The 19125-nt window shown below is 41.9% G+C and overlaps 1 protein-coding gene across 1 annotated transcript in view; it reads right to left on the bottom strand.

The window, feature by feature from the left end:
• Nucleotides 1–18063, bottom strand: part of LOC126146965 (uncharacterized) — a 47955-nt gene extending 29892 nt beyond the window's left edge. Inside the window, exons 1-3 of the mRNA XM_049915655.1 lie at nt 17960–18063; nt 10536–10656; nt 8435–8570 (exon numbers count right to left, since the gene is read on the bottom strand). Of these exons, the coding sequence (XP_049771612.1) occupies nt 8435–8570; nt 10536–10656; nt 17960–17991 (289 nt within the window). The 5' untranslated portion in view covers nt 17992–18063. The remainder of the gene's footprint in view (nt 1–8434; nt 8571–10535; nt 10657–17959) is intronic.
• Nucleotides 18064–19125: the final 1062 nt, after the last annotated feature.

The raw sequence follows: 19125 nt of genomic DNA, 5'->3' as shown, positions 1-19125 counted from the left end.
GAAAAACGTGAAATTCTTTCCTTTAGTGCTACAATATTGTACAGCCAAAAAAAGTTATTGAAAATAAGTTCATAGATATTTATGAAAATAGCGATGATTTCAAGCAGTTTAACAGTCAACGGAAAAAAAATTATGTTTTCATAATGTATATGGGGTAAGTGCCGACAACACAAATGCTTTGGAGTTAACCATTATTTGTTTACTTATGTGAGAGACTTGGTACCAAAATTGATTAAGGGAATTTATTATGCACACATAGTGCATAAATGCATGACATATGCCTTGAGCTTTTTGTCATATAACATAGAGCACGTAATTTTGAAGATTTATGCTTATTTTTCTCAATCTGTTGAAAAAAGAGTACAGAAAAGATTTATAGAATCAGCGGAAGGAGACCTTCATGCAGTGAAATAAGCTGGCTCTCACTTACACCTGGCATAGATACATTGATATTAAATTGCAAAGCGTTATAACTTTGTAAGCATAGACGAAAACTATCCAATGATTTTGCAAAACTTATTGATGCTTAACACTGACAATGACTTTAATAAAATTTTCTTGCATTACTGTAGCCATATTTTAAATTTGTTTAGTAAAACTGTAAAATTCCCGGAGGCAACTGCATAGCAATTTTGGATGCGTATAATACCATGGATAATCTTAACAACGGACTAACAAAAAGAAAAAAAAGGATATGTTCTTTGAATACGAAACAGGCAAAAAAGTTAATCTGCTCCCTTCGCCCTAATTGACTAGTATAATTTACAGGAATTTTTTATTGTTTGTTGAAAAAGCTTTAGACTACCTAAGCAAATTTTTTTATTTTTATGACACAAACTGGTTATTTACGCTAGGTAATATAAATTAGAAGGCAGTGCTGTATTTGACAATTTTGTTAACGTAGTTGAAAATAAAAACTGCAAAAACTCTGTTTAAATATTGATGATATTTATGGGCAAGTTACATTATTCAACAAGTTATGTTATCAAATTTACACTTGTAAAGGTTTCTCAGACTTGTCCACTGTGCAAAAATGGTAATGATCAAGAAGACAAATGTTGATTTTACAAAGTAATTTCATTGCTACTGTTTATTCCCATCATTTCAGCATTTACATAGACAGTTTCAACTGTGACGAATATTTACTGGCGGGTCGAAAGAAACAAAGCGTCTCTGAATTTGATAAAAAATGAATTATTTATTTATCTTAACAAAAATGTGGGCTACAAAGATGCTGTGAAGCTGTTTACCAGTGACAGTTATTTGTTATATATCACTAAATACAATAAAAATATTTTTAAACAAGATAAATAAGCAAATTTGTAATACTACTTTATTTTGACACGATATACTTTTTTTCCGTCCTTTAACAACCAGTATACTTTATCCGCTGAGAAAAAAATGTTGCAGCCCTAGGTGCTAGGGATATCTTATTCCCACGTGAGATGTCTCCTGACTATAAATCATTTTTTTACCATGTTTGGGTGAAATGACCCTTGGCCTCCCAAAGCTATTCCTATGCTGTTTCAAACAGGATAAAACCCGTTTCTCAAAGAGAAAAGTTAAGTGTCATGTGAGAAAAATATCTAGGTAGCATTTTGACACTACAAACAGAAAAATCCAGTTGGTTTCATATGGAGATCAGTGGAAATAAGCTCTTCATATATAGGGTGTTTCAAAAATAATGTTACAAATTTTGCGGACAGTTTACTTACACAAAAACGAAAAAGTAAGTCCATATGAACAGATGTACGAAAATCCTTTGTCTTCGAGCTATTAACGAAAGTTGACGTTCAGCGGTTTTCCAGGCAGAATCCAACAACTTATCTATGCACCCCTTTGACTCATTACACACTAGATGGTGTTGTTTTGCCAGGGAGAATTGTTTACATTCTTCATTCGTCTGTCTACAATGTGTTTGTTGTGTACATTTTCTACAGACAGAGAGCTTACAGGAGGTGCTCCTTTCAAGCGTGGCAGAATATTCATTTCGGGAGCAGGCGGACATAATTTTTTTTCTACGGCTGGGTAATGGATACGAGGCTGCACGGCTGTATCAGGGGGCGTTTCAAGACCGAAGATAGCAGAGTCATCCAACCTTTGGTACTGTGTATCGTCGCGCTGCCGAAACGGCATCCGTGGCGCCGCAGAATATTGATCGAGGAAGAACTCGTGTTGCTCGTACGCCTGATCAGGAAGGGCACGTCCTGGGTATCAGCGCAAGACAAGTGACCCTGGAATCTGGTACATCTCAAAGTTCAGCATGGAATATACTTCACGAAAAACTCATATATCCTAGTCATCTTCGGTATGTGCAGGGCCCAACGCCTGCCGATCACCCAACACGAAAGAACATTTGAGGATGGTTTGTTACGCAAACTGCCAATCCGTTGTTTGTCTCTTCGGCTTGTTTATAGACGAAGTGACGTTTGGAAGAGATGGAATAATAAAATTCTGCAACTAAAACATATGGACGATCGCAATCCTCATGCTACAGTACGGGGTAGATATCAGCATTAACGTGTGGGCTGGAATCGTGGGCCTTTGTCTGGTAGGGCCATACTCTCCCATCACGTCTTACAAAGGGAATAGAGCAAAGACGAATTCTACCCGTCTGCTTTGACCCATGACGTCAGGTCTTCAGTAAATAAGATACACTCCTGGAAATGGAAAAAAGAATACATTGACACCGGTGTGTCAGACCCACCATACTTGCTCCGGACACTGCGAGAGGGCTGTACAAGCAATGATCACACGCACGGCACAGCGGACACACCAGGAACCGCGCTGTTGGCCGTTGAATGGCGCTAGCTGCGCAGCATTTGTGCACCGCCGCCGTCAGTGTCAGCCAGTTTGCCGTGGCATACGGAGCTCCATGGCAGTCTTTAACACTGGTAGCATGCCGCGACAGCGTGGACGTGAACCGTATGTGCAGTTGACGGACTTTGAGCGAGGGCGTATAGTGGGCATGCGGGAGGCCGGGTGGACGTACCGCCGAATTGCTCAACACGTGGGGCGTGAGGTCTCCCCAGTACATCGATGTTGTCGCCAGTGGTCGGCGGAAGGTGCACGTGCCCGTCGACCTGGGATCGGACCGCAGCGACGCACGGATGCACGCCAAGACCGTAGGATCCTACACAGTGCCGTAGGGGACCGCACCGCCACTTCCGAGCAAATTAGGGACACTGTTGCTCCTGGGGTATCGGCGAGGACCATTCGCAACCGTCTCCATGAAGCTGGGCTACGGTCCCGCACACCGTTAGGCCGTCTTCCGCTCACGCCCCAACATCGTGCAGCCCGCCTCCAGTGGTGTCGCGACAGGTGTGAATGGAGGGACGAATGGAGACGTGTCGTCTTCAGCGATGAGAGTCGCTTCTGCCTTGGTGCCAATGATGGTCGTATCCGTGTTTGGCGCCGTGCAGGTGAGCGCCACAATCAGGACTGCATACGACCGAGGCACACAGGGCCAACACCCGGCATCATGGTGTGGGGAGCGATCTCCTACACTGGCCGTACACCACTGGTGATCGTCGAGGGGACACTGAATAGTGCACGGTACATCCAAACCGTCATCGAACCCATCGTTCTACCATTCCTAGACCGGCAAGGGAACGTGCTGTTCCAACAGGACAATGCACGTCCGCATGTATCCCGTGCCACCCAACGTGCTCTAGAAGGTGTAAGTCAACTACCCTGGCCAGCAAGATCTCCGGATCTGTCCCCCATTGAGCATGTTTAGGACTGGATGAAGCGTCGTCTCACGCGGTCTGCACGTCCAGCACGAACGCTGGTCCAACTGAGGCGCCAGGTGGAAATGGCATGCCAAGCCGTTCCACAGGACTACATCCAGCATCTCTACGATCGTCTCCATGGGAGAATAGCAGCCTGCATTGCTGCGAAAGGTGGATATACACTGTACTAGTGCCGACATTGTGCATGCTCTGTTGCCTGTGTCTATGTGCCTGTGGTTCTGTCAGTGTGATCATGTGATGTATCTGACCCCAGGAATGTGTCAATAAAGTTTCCCATTCCTGGGACAATGAATTCACGGTGTTCTTATTTCAATTTCCAGGAGTGTAGTTTAAACAAGTTATTAAGGCAACCGTACATAACATTTAATAAGAGGCCGATTACATTCTTCAAGAGGCCAAACACAAGACGGACCATTGCGACCGAAAAAAAACCCCAAAATATAAAAAAAACAGGCGAAACATTTCAATCAGGAGACATTTGTCTTCAAGCCATTCCTGTTCAGCCATTTTGTATTTCCTGTCGATGTCATTTTTTGAGACGTTTGTATTTCTTTAGGCCTTCTTCATTTACTGCATTTTTATATTTACTACTTTCATCTATTAAATTCAATATCTCTTGTGTTACGTAAGTATTTATATTAGCCCTCGTCTTTTTACCTACTTGATCCTCTGCTGCCTCCACTAATTCATCTCTCAAAGCTACCCAGTCTTCTTCTACTGTATTCCTTAACCCTGTTCTTGTCAATCTTTCCCTAATGCTCCCTCTGAAACTCTGTACAACCTCTGATTTTTTCACTTTATCCAGGTTCCATCTCCTTAAATTGCTACCTTTTTGCAGTGCCTTCAGTTTTAATCTACAGTTCATAACCAAGAAATTGTGGTCAGAGTCCACATCTGATCCTGGAAATGTCTTACAATTTAAAATCCGATTCCTAAATCTCTGTCTTGCCAGTTTGTAATCAGTATGAAACCTTCCGGTGTCTCCAGGTCTCTTCCACGTATACAGCCTTCTTTCATGATTCTTAAACCAAGTGTTAGCTATGATTAAGTTATGCTCTGTGCAAAATTCTACCAGGCGGCTTTCTCTTTCTTTCCTTGCCTGCAGTCACATACTACCTTTCCTTCTCTTCCTTTTCCTACAATCGAATTACAGTTCCCCATGACTATTAAATTTTCTTCTCCCTTAACTATCTGAATAATTTATTCACGTCTGTGCCTGTGCAAAACATTCAAAGAAAGGGACCTCTACTCAGGCCGCCGCTGTACTCGCCGACGATGGTGGTCTGGGGTTAGCGTAATTAGAATTATTGGACCTATCTGTTTCCACCAAAACGTCACTATTGATGTGTACACTGAAGCACCAAAAAAAGTGGTGTAGGCATGCGTATTCAAATACAGATATATGTGAACATGCAGAATACGGCGCTGCGGTATATAAGAAAACAGGTGTGTGTCGCAGTCGATAGATCGATTACTGCTGCTACATTGGCAGGTTATCAACATTCAAATGAGTTTCAACGTGGTGTTATAGTCAGCGCACGAGCGATGACACACAGCATCTCCGAGGTAGCGGTCAAGTAGGGACTGTCCAGTACGACCATTTCACGAGTGTACCGTGAACATCAGGAATCCGGTAAAACATCAAATCTCCAACATCGCTGCGGCCGGAAAAAGATCCTGCAAGAATGGGACAAACGACGACTGATGACAATCGTTCAGCGTGACAGAAGTGCAATTCTCCCGCAAATTACTGCAGATTTCAATGTTGTGCCATTATCAAGTGTCAGCGTGCGAACCATTCAACGAAACATCATCGGATTGGGCTTTGTGCTCTTGATGTACTCGTGTACTCTTGATGACTGCACAACACACAGCTTTACACCTCGCCTGGGCCCGTCAACACAGACGTTGGACTGTAGATGACTGGAAACATGTTGCTTGGCCGGACGAGTCTTGTTTCAAATTGTATCGAGCGGATGGACGTGTACAAGTATGGAGACAACCTCATGAATCCGTGAATCCCCCATATCAGGAGGGGATGTTCAGGCTGGTGAGGTCCTGTCATGATGAGGGGCGTGTGCAGTTGGCGTGATATAGGATCCCTGATACGTCTAGATACGACTCTGACAGGCGACACTTACGTAAGCATTCTTGTTCATTGTGCATTGCGACGGACTTAGGCAATTCCAGCAGGACAATGCGACACCCCACACGTCCAGGATTGGTACAGAGTGGCTCCAGGAACACTGTTCTGAGTTTAAATACTTCCGTTGGCCACCAAACTCCCCAGAAATAAACATTATTGGGCATATCTGGGATGCCTTGCAACGTGCTGTTCGCAAGAGATCTCCACCCCCTCGTACTCTTACGAATTTATGGACAGCCCTGCATGATTCATGGTGTCAGTTCCCTGGAGCACTACTTCAGACACTAGTCGAGTCAATGCCACGTCGTGTTGCGGTACTTCTGCGTGCTCGCGGGGGCCCAACACGGTATTTAGACAGGTGTACAAGTTTCTTTAGCTCTTCGGTGTATGTGAATAATATACTGAATCTTAGAAAAGTAACTAATAACGAACAGCATAACAGTTATATTGTGGAGGACAATGAAGGAGCAGTCGTCGCCATTGCGCCCATGACGGTATGGTGAAGTGTTTTTCGTTAAGGACACTATCAGGTGCAGATGGCAAACAGCTCTGTGCCCATATGTTATTGATACATTAATCTGACACTGTTTTATCAGACTTCCTTCCAAGTCAGCTCCTAACTCGTAGAACTCTATCAAAAACGATTCTCCACCTGCCAAGGTCCGAGAAGCGGACCGCAAGTGTTGCAGAGGCCAGAGTCTTGCCTTGCCGGTATAGGCACATACACTACAGTGGACACCGAGATTGCGTTACATGTGACAGTCTCTGTAGCCTTGTAGCTTCTAAATGGTCAGTTTGTATCCATATTTACATATTAATGTACGGTGTAATATGAACGTAGAAGACTCATTCAACGTCATTACGTATGATGAACGGATAGATCGTGCGGATGACCCCTGGAACACGAAACTAGCAAACAACTGACTAACAACTAACTCCGGAATGAATGTAACATATTCATTTGGTGTGGTCTGCACTGTGTATGGAATACAGAATTAGTTAACATGTCATCCTGTCCTGTGAACTCTTCGTGCTTGCCATTCATCCTGACGTCGGGCACCAAGCCTGTATCAAGAAAGGACCTGAAAAACATGGCACGATATTTCTATGCAGTGCTTCAGACAAATCTGCGATCCTACGGTCCCTGTCTCATTGTAACCTGTTATTCTATGAGCCTACTTTTTCGTTTAAAGCTTGTCGTTAACTCATAGGGTGATTGACTTTCGCAGCCGCGGTCAACTTCTAAAATATTGTTTCCGCCATTAATGACTCAGTATGCAACAGAGACGAGTTTTACGTAAATTTAAAAGTTGCTGCACAGTCTGTGTTTGTTAAGACACAAAAAGTTCAAATGACGAATGTCATTACACTCAGTTCTATTAGCCAGTTTGGAGTTCTTTTGTAAATGAATCTACAAATGCAGTATTCCAGAGTCAATGGAATACATACTAAAATTATTCATTTATATAGACAAAGAATGGATCTATCGTAAGAATCCGAAACGTAAGCTGAAATGAAAGGTATTTATTTGCATAGATACACAGAGTGGTCAGAAACAGGCTGAAAAACTTGCAAGGGTGTTTCAGGATAGGTTATGCTGAGAAACAATTGTTAAGAAAAAAATTCGGTACCTTGCACTGTTTCCGAGTTAATTAGCATTGAAACTAGCCAGTCAGGCTATTGAGCGCGCACATTCAAGCTGTCCGCCAGAGACACTATCGCCAAAGGTGTTCTTTGGATTTGGTTTTCTAAAACCCAAGTGAGGGTTGCAAAAGTTGGACATGGCACGGTAGTAAGGATCGAATTCGGGATAAAGGCTGAGCAGTCTCGTGTGCTATCATCAACGCTCTGAGAACAACTGACACTAATTGTATACGGCGGGCCACTTGAATTTGCGCGTGCATGGCTCTGATTGGCTAACTTCAGTGCAAATTAACTCGGTAACTGTGCAACACATTGAGTTTTTTTCTTAACTATCATTCCTCAGCACAACATACCCTACAACACCCTTACAAGCTTGTAGGATCGATCTGACTCAAGAACCCACAAATTATTGTAGATATTTAAATCACTTAACTGTGTGCTAAAATCATCATGATCAACTTAAAATAACCGCAAGTAACAAAGGATCATTTGAGGAGGTAGGAAAAAGAGAAATAATTATCCGTGACAGGTAAGGATCCGCGTTCGAATTTCAGCCGGGATACTGTTTTAATCAGTGAGGAACTTTTTTGACAGCGCAGAGATTCGTTATGGAAAGAAATGCTTTACACGAAATGAGACATTTCATATGGTTGCAGTTATCACACACTGTCGAAATACATTCGACATAATGCATGAAGTTTTTATAAGAATGCCGTAAGGAATCCCTCGTATCTTTGCTCAAGAAAATATCTCGACAGCCTGTTAGAACAGTCTACGGAAACGAAGGAAAACCGATTTAAATGGTACTAATGACATCAGGATTTTAATCTGCGTCACTGTCGTAAAATTAACGTAAAAAGACCTATACTAAAGAAAAGAAATGCTGCATTACTCAACGGACGAAGACCACCGGGTTGAGTTGATGCCATGTGCAACACCAGGCTAACGTATGGCTCAGGGGAACAGCTCCAGGACAAATCATCCATGTTGAAATCCGCTGCCTTATAATCCCTCCATGTATATGCCGCCTGCAACACACGGAGGCACACTGTAGAAAAGAAAGCAGGCACTAGTGGGAATCACTCACAAATATCAGACCATTGCTATTCTGACGGGAGTGAAATGATCTGTTTAATACTTACCAAAGGTCGAATATTTCTTATAGCAATAAAGGCTAGTTGCAACACTTTTATATCGACCCTTTATCAGCGCTGAATTTCTAGAATTGTTGGTGCTGGAACGTACTTCTTCAACCATACAACTCTCCCTGCCTCCTCCCCCCTTCATCATAAATCACAAGTTGCGATTTTTGAAAACTTGTGATAAAACTTGCTATGATATATTACTTTTTACAAAATACTGTTCTGAAGCTCAAATTTCTGAAACATAATTTCTTATAATCACAGCAACAAAACCACAAGACTTAATATCACGCGTAGTACCTCACCCCATGCCCTTGCCAATCGCATCATATTGGTCATCCATTGTGACGTTCACTGTTGCCGGCGCAGCGGCGAATTGCAGTTAGATTGGGACTTAGTACACCTGTACTATTGTAAATTCCGGTGCCGACTTGTTCCAGCCCGTTTCGGCAGAAATTTAGACCTACCCTGTATGACGTTTTTCTACTGGTAGCATATTTTTCGTCTAAGGTACACAGTCCCACATACTTGTAACGAGTTAGATAAATTTCCTCTACTAGAAAAAAATGTACCTGTAGGATTAGCTATTTTCTCCTTCCTTTATAACTTCATCTGCACGTAGGTTACACGAGTCAGCACCAAGGACATGGCGAAAATATTTTTATGAACGGGTGAGATTTAGTGTCCTTTCCAGTCGCCTATCGAGCGAAGAACAAAAAGTAGGCCTGCCTAACAGGATTTGTGAAAATACCGTTGCCTCTCTTTACAGTTGCCTCTCTTTCAAAGCTTGTCGTTCAAGTTCCGTAAACATCCCCTTTATACTTCTGAATGAACTGCACTGGCCTACTGCGATTCCAGTAGCGTGTCTCAGAACTGGTTCAATTGTATGTGCTTGACAAGGACCTAAAGCAACGCTCTGAAATTGCTGTCTAGTGTGCGGTTTCTTTTCCTGTTCCACGACAGTTTGTCAAAAACCTCCACACAAATGTGAGCCTTCCGTTGGCCTTCCAGCTACGAGGAGTCGTTATAACGTTTTAATTATCACCTCGAGAAAACCAAGTTGCGCCCGTGAAATTTGGCGGTGGTGTTGATTGTTACATATTTTTCTCAACGTAGGGCGTCTTGACGAAGACCTCGGTTTTGGAAGTCTGCTTTCTGAATAATCACCTTTTCGTCATTCTGTAAATACTTGCCATGGGATAATTTCTTCATGCCGGGAATGAAGAGGAAGCCGTCGGGTACCTTATCAGAATAATACGGGATACGGGGGCAAAATTTCATTGCCGAAAGGAGTATATGTGACTGTGTCTTGAGCAGTGTGAGGAGAGGCGTTGTCGCGGAGCAAAACACCTCTGAATGGCCTCCCGTAACTTGGTCAGGAGATTTCAGCAGTAAGCTCCTCTTTCGTTTTGCCACTTACGGACATACTCTATTAATACAACACCACGGCAGTCCGAAACAACACTCAGTGGTTCGGTTCTTGTCGAAGGTGGATCCAAATTTTTTCAGCTCATTGAAAATATCTGGTCATGAGTTGTTGAAAGACGGTAACTTGCAGTAACTAAAATTAATGAACTCTAGCATACAGCTGGGGCAGGATAGAGTGACATACCCGTATCTGTCATCTAAACTTAGTCTGACTTGATGTCAGCCGGTTTAGAGCCGTTGTCATCAGAGGTGGTACCTAAGAGTAGCAAATTTCGCATCCTATGTACCCCCAAATCACCAACAAATTTAATCATTTGTTGTTCCTGCTATGCTGTATACATACAACAAAGAAAATTTCGTTATGTGGTAACTGTCCTGCTGTTACAGTTGTAATGGGCAGCAGTGCAGGCAGTAAGTACTCACCCGCCTTGCAGTGTTGGGTTCCGCGAAGCATTTCAGTCTGATGTTGACGGATCCATAGTCAACTGCATGAAGGGATTCTACTGACACCATCTCTGCTAGTATGATCAGCATAAGAGCCTTGCTGAAACGAGATTTCACATGAATTATAGCGATTTTACGTAATCACAATTACAGCAACGTTTCCAGTTTGAGAATGAAAACACTATTTGGCAATGTTGATAGAAACAGCAGAACTGAATTTTAGCTTTTCTGTACCTCAAGTCGTTAATTTTCATGAAATCGATGTTCCGCATATTATGCGAAATGTGTTTGAAAAAAAAAAAAAAAAACTAAGAGCGCCTTCTCCAAAGGAACAATCTGCAGTAACACTAGCTGAATACTCGGCATTGCTGTGGTACGTGTTTATTCCAAAATGGTGTTACTCGATCGCCACCACCCCATCTCTCTATACATCTGTTGTTCCCCTCATCTCTGTCTGTTTCCTACTCCCTCCTCCTTCTTCTCCTGTCGACCTTTCCCATCTCCCACTCGCTGTCCTTGCCCTTTTGCCCTTATCTCCGTCGATCTGCTCTTCCCCCTACACCATCTCTCTGTCCATCTGATTCTCCGCACTCCTTCTGTCAACATGCTCCCCCCCTCCCCCCCCTCTGTTCATCTGCTCATTTCCCCTGAGTCCATCTCATCCTCTGTCTTCTATTTATCCCCTTTAATTCCATCTCTACTTCCACCCCCTCTCTACCCACCTCCTCCTACCCCTTCACCCTCCAAATTATCTCCGTCACCACAACAGGAGTTTGCTGGTTCTTACCCCCACAATATTTACTTCCAGATAGTAAGTAATACGTGAACAAAGTTTCTTTGAAGTCGATACAGGGGTTAAGAAGGTGCTTTTTACCGGTGGCTTTGCACACGTACCAACATTCACACGTTATGCTTCATATACATTTAACAGATTTCACACAGTATTGGTTCAAAATTTGACCTGTATCTCGTGCGAATTATCGCCCTGCGGTTTCGTTTTCACGCATCTCAGTATTTATGACATCATATCTCGTGAAATATGTGTAAGTATAACGATATATTTTCGCAAATATATTCAGTGGTATATGTAAATACTGTCTGCATAACGTGCTGCAAATAGAGTTAGTAGTAAAGGCGTGACATATTAAAAGGTCATGCCAGATGTGTCAGTTTTACTGTGTGAACAGCGAAAATATGTAGTAAGAGAGAAATGTTTTTCATTTCATCATTTTGAGGTGTAATCATCAAGAAAAAGTATCATGAGGGTTGAAATTACTTAAAAAAGTTTTTGAGAGTCGCTAAGTGCTCTCATTCTCCAACAGTGGATGGCTATTTACGCGTCGTGAGCCACACATATTTTTTACCCCCCACCCTTTTCTGAGGTAGGCTGATCTTACACACACAGTGGTTCTTTCCAGACAGTAAGTGATATCGTGTACCAAGGCTGGTCGAAATCGATCCAGTGGTTTAGGAGGAGATGGGGAACATACATACTTCCATCCAGTTTCATAATATGTATGGTTTAAATTTTATGAAAGAAACTAGTAAGTAGAAAATAATAGTCAACATATTGTTAGTCGAAGCACCCTCTATAAAAAGTAAAATTGCAAAGTTTCTGGATTGCCAATAATACTGACATGACTGTCGAATGAAAAGTAAAGTTGCAATTATGGAAGAATATAAAACTGGCTCCAGAAACTCTATGGTAAATTCATTGACATAAAAATATTATGCGCCTTGACCAATGATTCGAACTGGTGTAACCTACAGCAGATAACGCTGGTCAACAACCGTTCTGGTAAAAAAACGTGAATGGTTTTTTTCGCTCATTTGTGGATCCTCAGTTCAAAATTGAAATTAGTTTTTGGCTATCGGGCTTAATTTTCTTGTGACCCTCTTCCGTCTTGTCTATTGAAACCCTTGGAAACGCTGAAATTTGGTTATTATTCAGTGGCGTCACTTAAATATTCTGCGGATTTTATTATATTTTATTGTTCTTTCAGACTATTCTGTGCCACCACAGCCACAGCCGTCGGATATATATCAGTTAAGAGGTACCCACAATTTGTTAATGGATCTTAATGTGTGAATGTCGGCCTGGTGCCTGATAGTGACCGACGTGTTAACTGAAGTGGAGTATGTCCAACGGCTCGGTACGGAGTGCAGTATTATGACATACAGGAAGATGGTGACTGAATATGACCCGCCACTTACTCTTATTGACGTCTATACGTTTGGAAGCAAGGTATCCGTAATTGACATGTTTGCAGAAGCAATGCTGTAAATAACTTTAGGAGGTGCACACGTATACCCGTACATTAAAAGTGCGACTTTCGTCAATTTTCGTGAACTAGTCAGTGTGTTAGTGGTCACGAGAGGCAGACTTTGTCCCTGGCACCCATACATCACAGATGTATACTATGCATTTACAGGCTATTTAGACAAGCATAGTGGAAGTATGAGGCAGTTAGAACAATGTATAAATGCCTGTATCCTCCACTGCCAAAGTTTATAACAGTTGATCCCATAAACAGATAATGTGTAGAAGTCGAATATGCAGATGGTATACACATGTATGTCATTGCTCCTATAGGGTAGAATGTGATTCATACTGAATATAAGGCCTGTAAAAACCTGTTATTTGCACAGTATTGTAGAACTGAATGAACGAAATGTATATATAAAAATATCTACTACAAAATTTATCATATTTCCCCCACCCCTATCCTATCAATGAAATGTTTTATAGTTTACTGAAATTATCCAAAGAAGAAGCACATTAAAAAAATCACACAGACTGTAGCTACATCCCCAATGTCATTGCATCCATCATCACTACCTAGGCTGGGCACAGTGAACAGAGATCCTCAAGGGCCTGTGCATAAAACAGTACTTTGACTAATTGTACCACAGCATAGGACTACTGTCAACCTGCTGCTATAGCTAATGCCACCTGGGGGGATGGATGGGTTAACAGCGAAGCCATATACCTCCAACTCTTATATGACCAGTCCTGACTGCCTGACATTCAGCCTCATCAGCCTGCTAAACAGTCCACACCACCAACCCCCATGACCATCTCTGGACCCTCGCATTGTGATGGTCGCCACACTCCATCCCATAGCTGCGCATGTTGGGTGAGGTCACAGCAACAGCAGCCAGCATGTCACAAGTACTTAGGAGGAGAAGGGCTCTAGCTAGTTGCCCACACACAAGCAGCTGAGGAGGAGATAGTAGTTGCTCCAATTCCTTCCTCCATAAGCAGTCAGTGCCCAAATGTGAAATAAAAGTTAATAAAATCCATTTAGCTGCTGTAGTTGTAAGGGTAAGATGCTTGATTAATAAACACAAAAAAAACGACCAACTTTCTAAGTTGTTATGACTATACACAAAAAATATTTTATGTATAGGTTATTTATGGGAAGCAGTTGATAGTTCATTCATTAAGTTGTGTCAGAACTTTCGAACAGTAAGCATGTCAAAACGCATAGCAGGACAGCCCTCACCTGAGGAGATGCCGCCCAACATGAAATTAACATTATTTAACGTGACTTACACGCTTAACATCAACGCCAGCAAACACATCAGTGTGGGAGTGATGATAGATCGTGAATTCCATCCAATGATGGTTTTCTAAAATCCACAATAAAGTGATGGCAAAGTCGTGTTATCTGTGAATGAGTAGATGCATCTATGAAAGACATCAATGTAGATTACCTTCTTGTTCCACAGAAATTCCCACTCTGCATCAGTGATACTGATCGCAGCAACAGTCTTCTCACCAACAATTAAGCTGTATTGTGAGAGAGAGCGAACCAAGCTACAAGAGGATACTTTTAAAAGTCTAAGAGGATACTTTTAAAAGTCTAATGTACACCAGTTACACGATCCAGCGTGCTCTAGACCGTCGATTAATCTGGCAACTGCATGTCCATCGATTGTATGGAGTCAGCATGCATAATTTATCATCCACCAGAAGAAATCATCGCTGAACTTTATGATTCATCTTGTAAGATCAGTACAGGTTAATATGTGTGAATCAACTGTGCCAGATGTAGGCACGGAACTACGCTCGTATTTAAGTATGTTCACATATCGTGATATATTAAAGTATTTGTAAATACTAGCACACTAGTGAAAATGCATAGTCATCATTGTCGCTGGGCGGAGAAAATTCGTAGTATCTGACTGGTACTGCAGTGATACTGAAAACAGGAAAAAGAATAGATCTCTACACCCCAACAATAAAAGTGCTGTAATCATCAGACCATCTGACTGCAGAAAGACCGCTACGGTCCCAGGTTCGAATCCTGCCTCGGGCATGGATGTGTGTGATGTCATTAGGTTGGTTAGGTTTAAGTAGTTCTAAGTTCTAGGGGACTGATGACCTCAGAAGTTGAGTCACATAGTGCTCAGAGCCATTTGAACCATGACCTCGATGGAGTGCCTACCAGAAATTCCTACGTCAATATCGCAATTTTTCTTTACTGATTACCGGTTTCGGCTCATAACCGAGCCATCTTCAGGTAAACCTAAAATGTCGTTCATTGTGTGACACTCATTACACATCGTCGTCTGTCACACAGACACTTCCTGGTTCCCATTACAAATGATAGAAATGATATCTCGTTTACATCCACGGATGGAAGATGCAACTATCATTGCTGTGGATCGTTTGTACGTGTCTGTAGAAAAATGGGCACTGTAACAATATTTGATTAGTGATTAACACTGTCAATTTACACCACCAACAAAGATTTTTACTTTAGGGCGACCTAGCTCTAGAAATACGACGATGTGTAATGAATGTCACACACAGAATGAAATTGTAGACTGATACGAAGATGGCCCTGTAATCCACACATGTTTAAGTCAACAGGTCGCATATCTTCCCACAGTGACAATGTCAAGCAATAATACGAATTTCAAACCTAGCCGCAGAGTCTCATGAAATAAGGTCATGCCACACTACTGATGGTGCCCCATCTGTCGAATGAGGTCGTTAAGCTCAGCAGCCCCCGCCGTGCTATTCGAGAGGAGTGGACCGTGTACCCGCACCAGGCTTCACTATCTTCCTTCTGTGATCATCGTCGTACGACACAAACACGACACTACCTACGCATCCATTAACTCAGCTACACTCTATGTACAGCAAAACTGTCACATCTCCACAAGGAAAGAGGCCAATGTGCGCGAAGGAAGAATACCGTTTCCGACATATGGCTGAACTCACCCCATGGGACATTCCAATAATGCGATACGACTTTTACGTTTTGACTGACGTGTTTAAGTACTTGTTGTCAGCCTAGATGGCTTCCATGTGGAGGTTGCGGATTCGGTTCCCGGTACTGCCAAGGGATTTTTCCTTGGTAGGAGGACTGGTACAGGATGCACTCAGCCTCGTGATGCCAGCTGAGGAGCCATTTGATCGAGTAGAGGCCGCTCCACGGTCTGGAATGCCTACAAAACGTCCGGGAGAACAGTGTGCTCATCACGTGCCCCTCCATACCGCACCTACGCAAGGCAGAGGATGACAAGACGGGCAGGCATCCCTTGGGCCTTCACGGCCTGGCCAGGAACTCGTTGATATATTTATTTCATAGGATATTTTGAAATATCATTTAAGTGGAGACGGAAGGCAAGTGGGCTCCAAAAATTCGATTTTTAGATTTTTGCATATTTGAAATGCCTGGTATTTTCTGAGTGAAACAGTTTTGTTTTATATAAATACGACAATTTTTTCGTCAGATATGACGGTTTTCCTGACGCCCTGTGCAATCTGGGGACAGTGACAGCAAGGCTTGTGGCTGGGTATGTGCAGAACAACCCTATGGTCCTAATGTCACAATTTCTAAATTAGAGTGCATTGGGCATGTCCAGAAGAGAATGGGATCCAGTTGAGAAGATTAGTGAAAGAAAAATCAAAAATAGTATTAGAAGATGATAAGAAGATAGGTGGTAAAGGTTGCCTGACAAATGTTGAAATATCGATTACAAGATTGTTATGGCTTGGCCATAAGAAGAAATGTAGGGAATTTATAAAACATGAAAAAAGCTGTATGGGCTATCTTTTTCCACAAGCTTTCCACAAACGAAAATGCCCGAATGATCCCGACACTTGGTCAAGTACAGGAGAGGTGCCAGATATTACCACAAACATTCTTTACCTGCATCAGTAATGAATGAAATTAAACTCATATTTAGAGACCTTTGTAGATACTTTGTTGAAGAAATGTCTTCATGGGAAAATCCAAAATTTAAATGAGTATGTGCATTCTGTCATTTGGAACCGATTGCCGAAAACTGTATTTTTTCAGCTTACAACCGTCAAATTTGGTATTTGTGATGCTATTTTATGCTTCAATGTTTCGGAATTATTGGGCATGAAATATAGTGGAAATACTGCAAAATCCTTGGTGCAAATAGATAAAGAGATAATCCACAAAGCAGGTATTGCTAATTTAAAATGCACAAAAGAAGCCAGACGGAAAAGAAGAGGGACCAAGAGAAGAAAAGAAGATCAGTATGATTCAGATGATGCTCAGTATGGTGCAGGAAAATATTAGTGGTAAGTAATTCTCATCAATAACTAACTAGAATTGCATATTAAACTTTAAATGGATTTTTCTCAAAACTACATTTTTTTTTACTTTTAGGTTCCATTATTTGATAAACTAATGGGGTCAGGAAAATGAAATTTGGTCAATTTGTACTGCAGATGGTAATAAGTTATTACAAGTAAGCTGACAACCACCAAACAATCAGAAACTGTTTTATAATAATTAATGTACAAGAAATATTAAATTTTACTAGTGAAAGAATTAGATTCCTTTCTTCAAAACCATAAAAGGTATTATGTTCATTTTACTTGTAAATTGAGGCATATATGTTATATACATGCAATAAAAATTTTATTCTTCTATCACTTATAGTTCTTTTGAAAAGTGTACCTATTCAAAGTGTAAAATAGCATTGGGCAGAATAGGGATAAAAATTGCCTTCCGTATCCCCTTAAAGCAAAATAAGAAAAAAATGGTTCAAATGGCTCTGAGCACTATGGGACTTAACATCTATGGTCATCAGTCCCCTAGAACTTAGAACTACTTAAACCTAACTAACCTAAGGACAGCACACAACACCCAGCCATCACGAGGCAGAGAAAATCCCTGACCCCGCCGGGAATCGAACCCGGGAACCCGGGCGTGGGAAGCGAGAACGCTACCGCACGACCACGAGATGCGGGCGCAAAATGATAAGAGCTATACAATTTACAATTCATACTAGACAATACAATGCTATGTAGCTTCCTTCATCACGAACTTCTAAATATGTAAATATGTAAGAATCAACACTGTGAACAGTGCTCTTAAATATAACACCTTGCAGTTTCCTTTGGTATTTACCTGAGTTTCTTTGACCACAACGAAGCGCCCATGTTGCTGCGTTGCTTCTTAACTACTTGTCACGATACGAATGGCAATACTGCCGATGGCGCTGCAGTCGGCCATGTCTGGGGGATCAGGGAGGATTAGCCTAAGCGCCTCAGCTGGCATTTGTTGTTTACCTGCAGGCTATTGCACATAGTGGTTACGTAAAGTTATTGGTAAAAGGACGACGCATTTCTGTTTCTAAAGCCTACTAAAGTGAGAAACAGCGCCTGTTTATCAAACGAACGCTGAAGAACTACAGAAGGTCATTTCAAAACTTAAAAACAACAAAGCGTCCGGAGAAAACCAAATAGTGGCCGAACTATGGAAAAAGGCTGACAAAAATGCAATGACATCCCTTAAGTGTGTTTTCGATAAAATCTGGAAAGAAGAAGAGGTCCCCACATAATGGAGAACAGCTCTGATTCACCCTATTCACAAGAAAGGTTTGAAGATGGTCCCCAACAATTACAGAGGAATATCACTGCTGGATATAACATAAAAGATTCTTTCTAAAGTCCTTTTGAACAGGGCAGGGCTGCAATTGGACCTGCAAATTTGGGAATACCAGGGAGAGTTAGATCATGTTCGGAACAAATACTAAACCTCAAAAGCCGGCCTCTGTGGCGGAGCGGTTGTAGGCGCTTCAGTCAGGAACCGCGCTGCTGCTACGGTCGCAGGTTCGAATCCTGCCTCGGGCATGGATGTGTGTGATGTCCTTAGGTTAGTTAGGTTTAAGTAGTTATAAGTCCTAGGGGACTGATGACCTCAGATATTAAGTCCCATAGTACTTAGAGCCATTTGAGCCATAAACCTCAAAAACATCATGGCATACCAAAAATCAAGGGCAAAGTAATACGTAATCACCTTCATTGATTTCAAGAAAGCATATGATGCAATTTAATAGAGAATCTCTATTATCAGTCCTGGCACAAATGGGTTTGGATAAGAAAACAACTAATATTATAAAAGCGACCCTAACAAATACATTTTCGAAAGTTAAATTTATGGGCGAATTATCGGAACCCTTTGAAATAAAAACGGGAGTGCGACAGGGGAATGGGCTCTCACCGTTGCTGTTCAATTGTGAGCTTGTGAAAGTAGTCAAAGAATGGAACACAAATATTAAGAGTGGTATAAGA

Source organism: Schistocerca cancellata, chromosome 2, assembly GCF_023864275.1.
Source record: "Schistocerca cancellata isolate TAMUIC-IGC-003103 chromosome 2, iqSchCanc2.1, whole genome shotgun sequence".
Classification (NCBI taxonomy): domain Eukaryota; kingdom Metazoa; phylum Arthropoda; class Insecta; order Orthoptera; family Acrididae; genus Schistocerca; species Schistocerca cancellata.
This window is presented reverse-complemented; position numbering and strand designations above follow the sequence as displayed.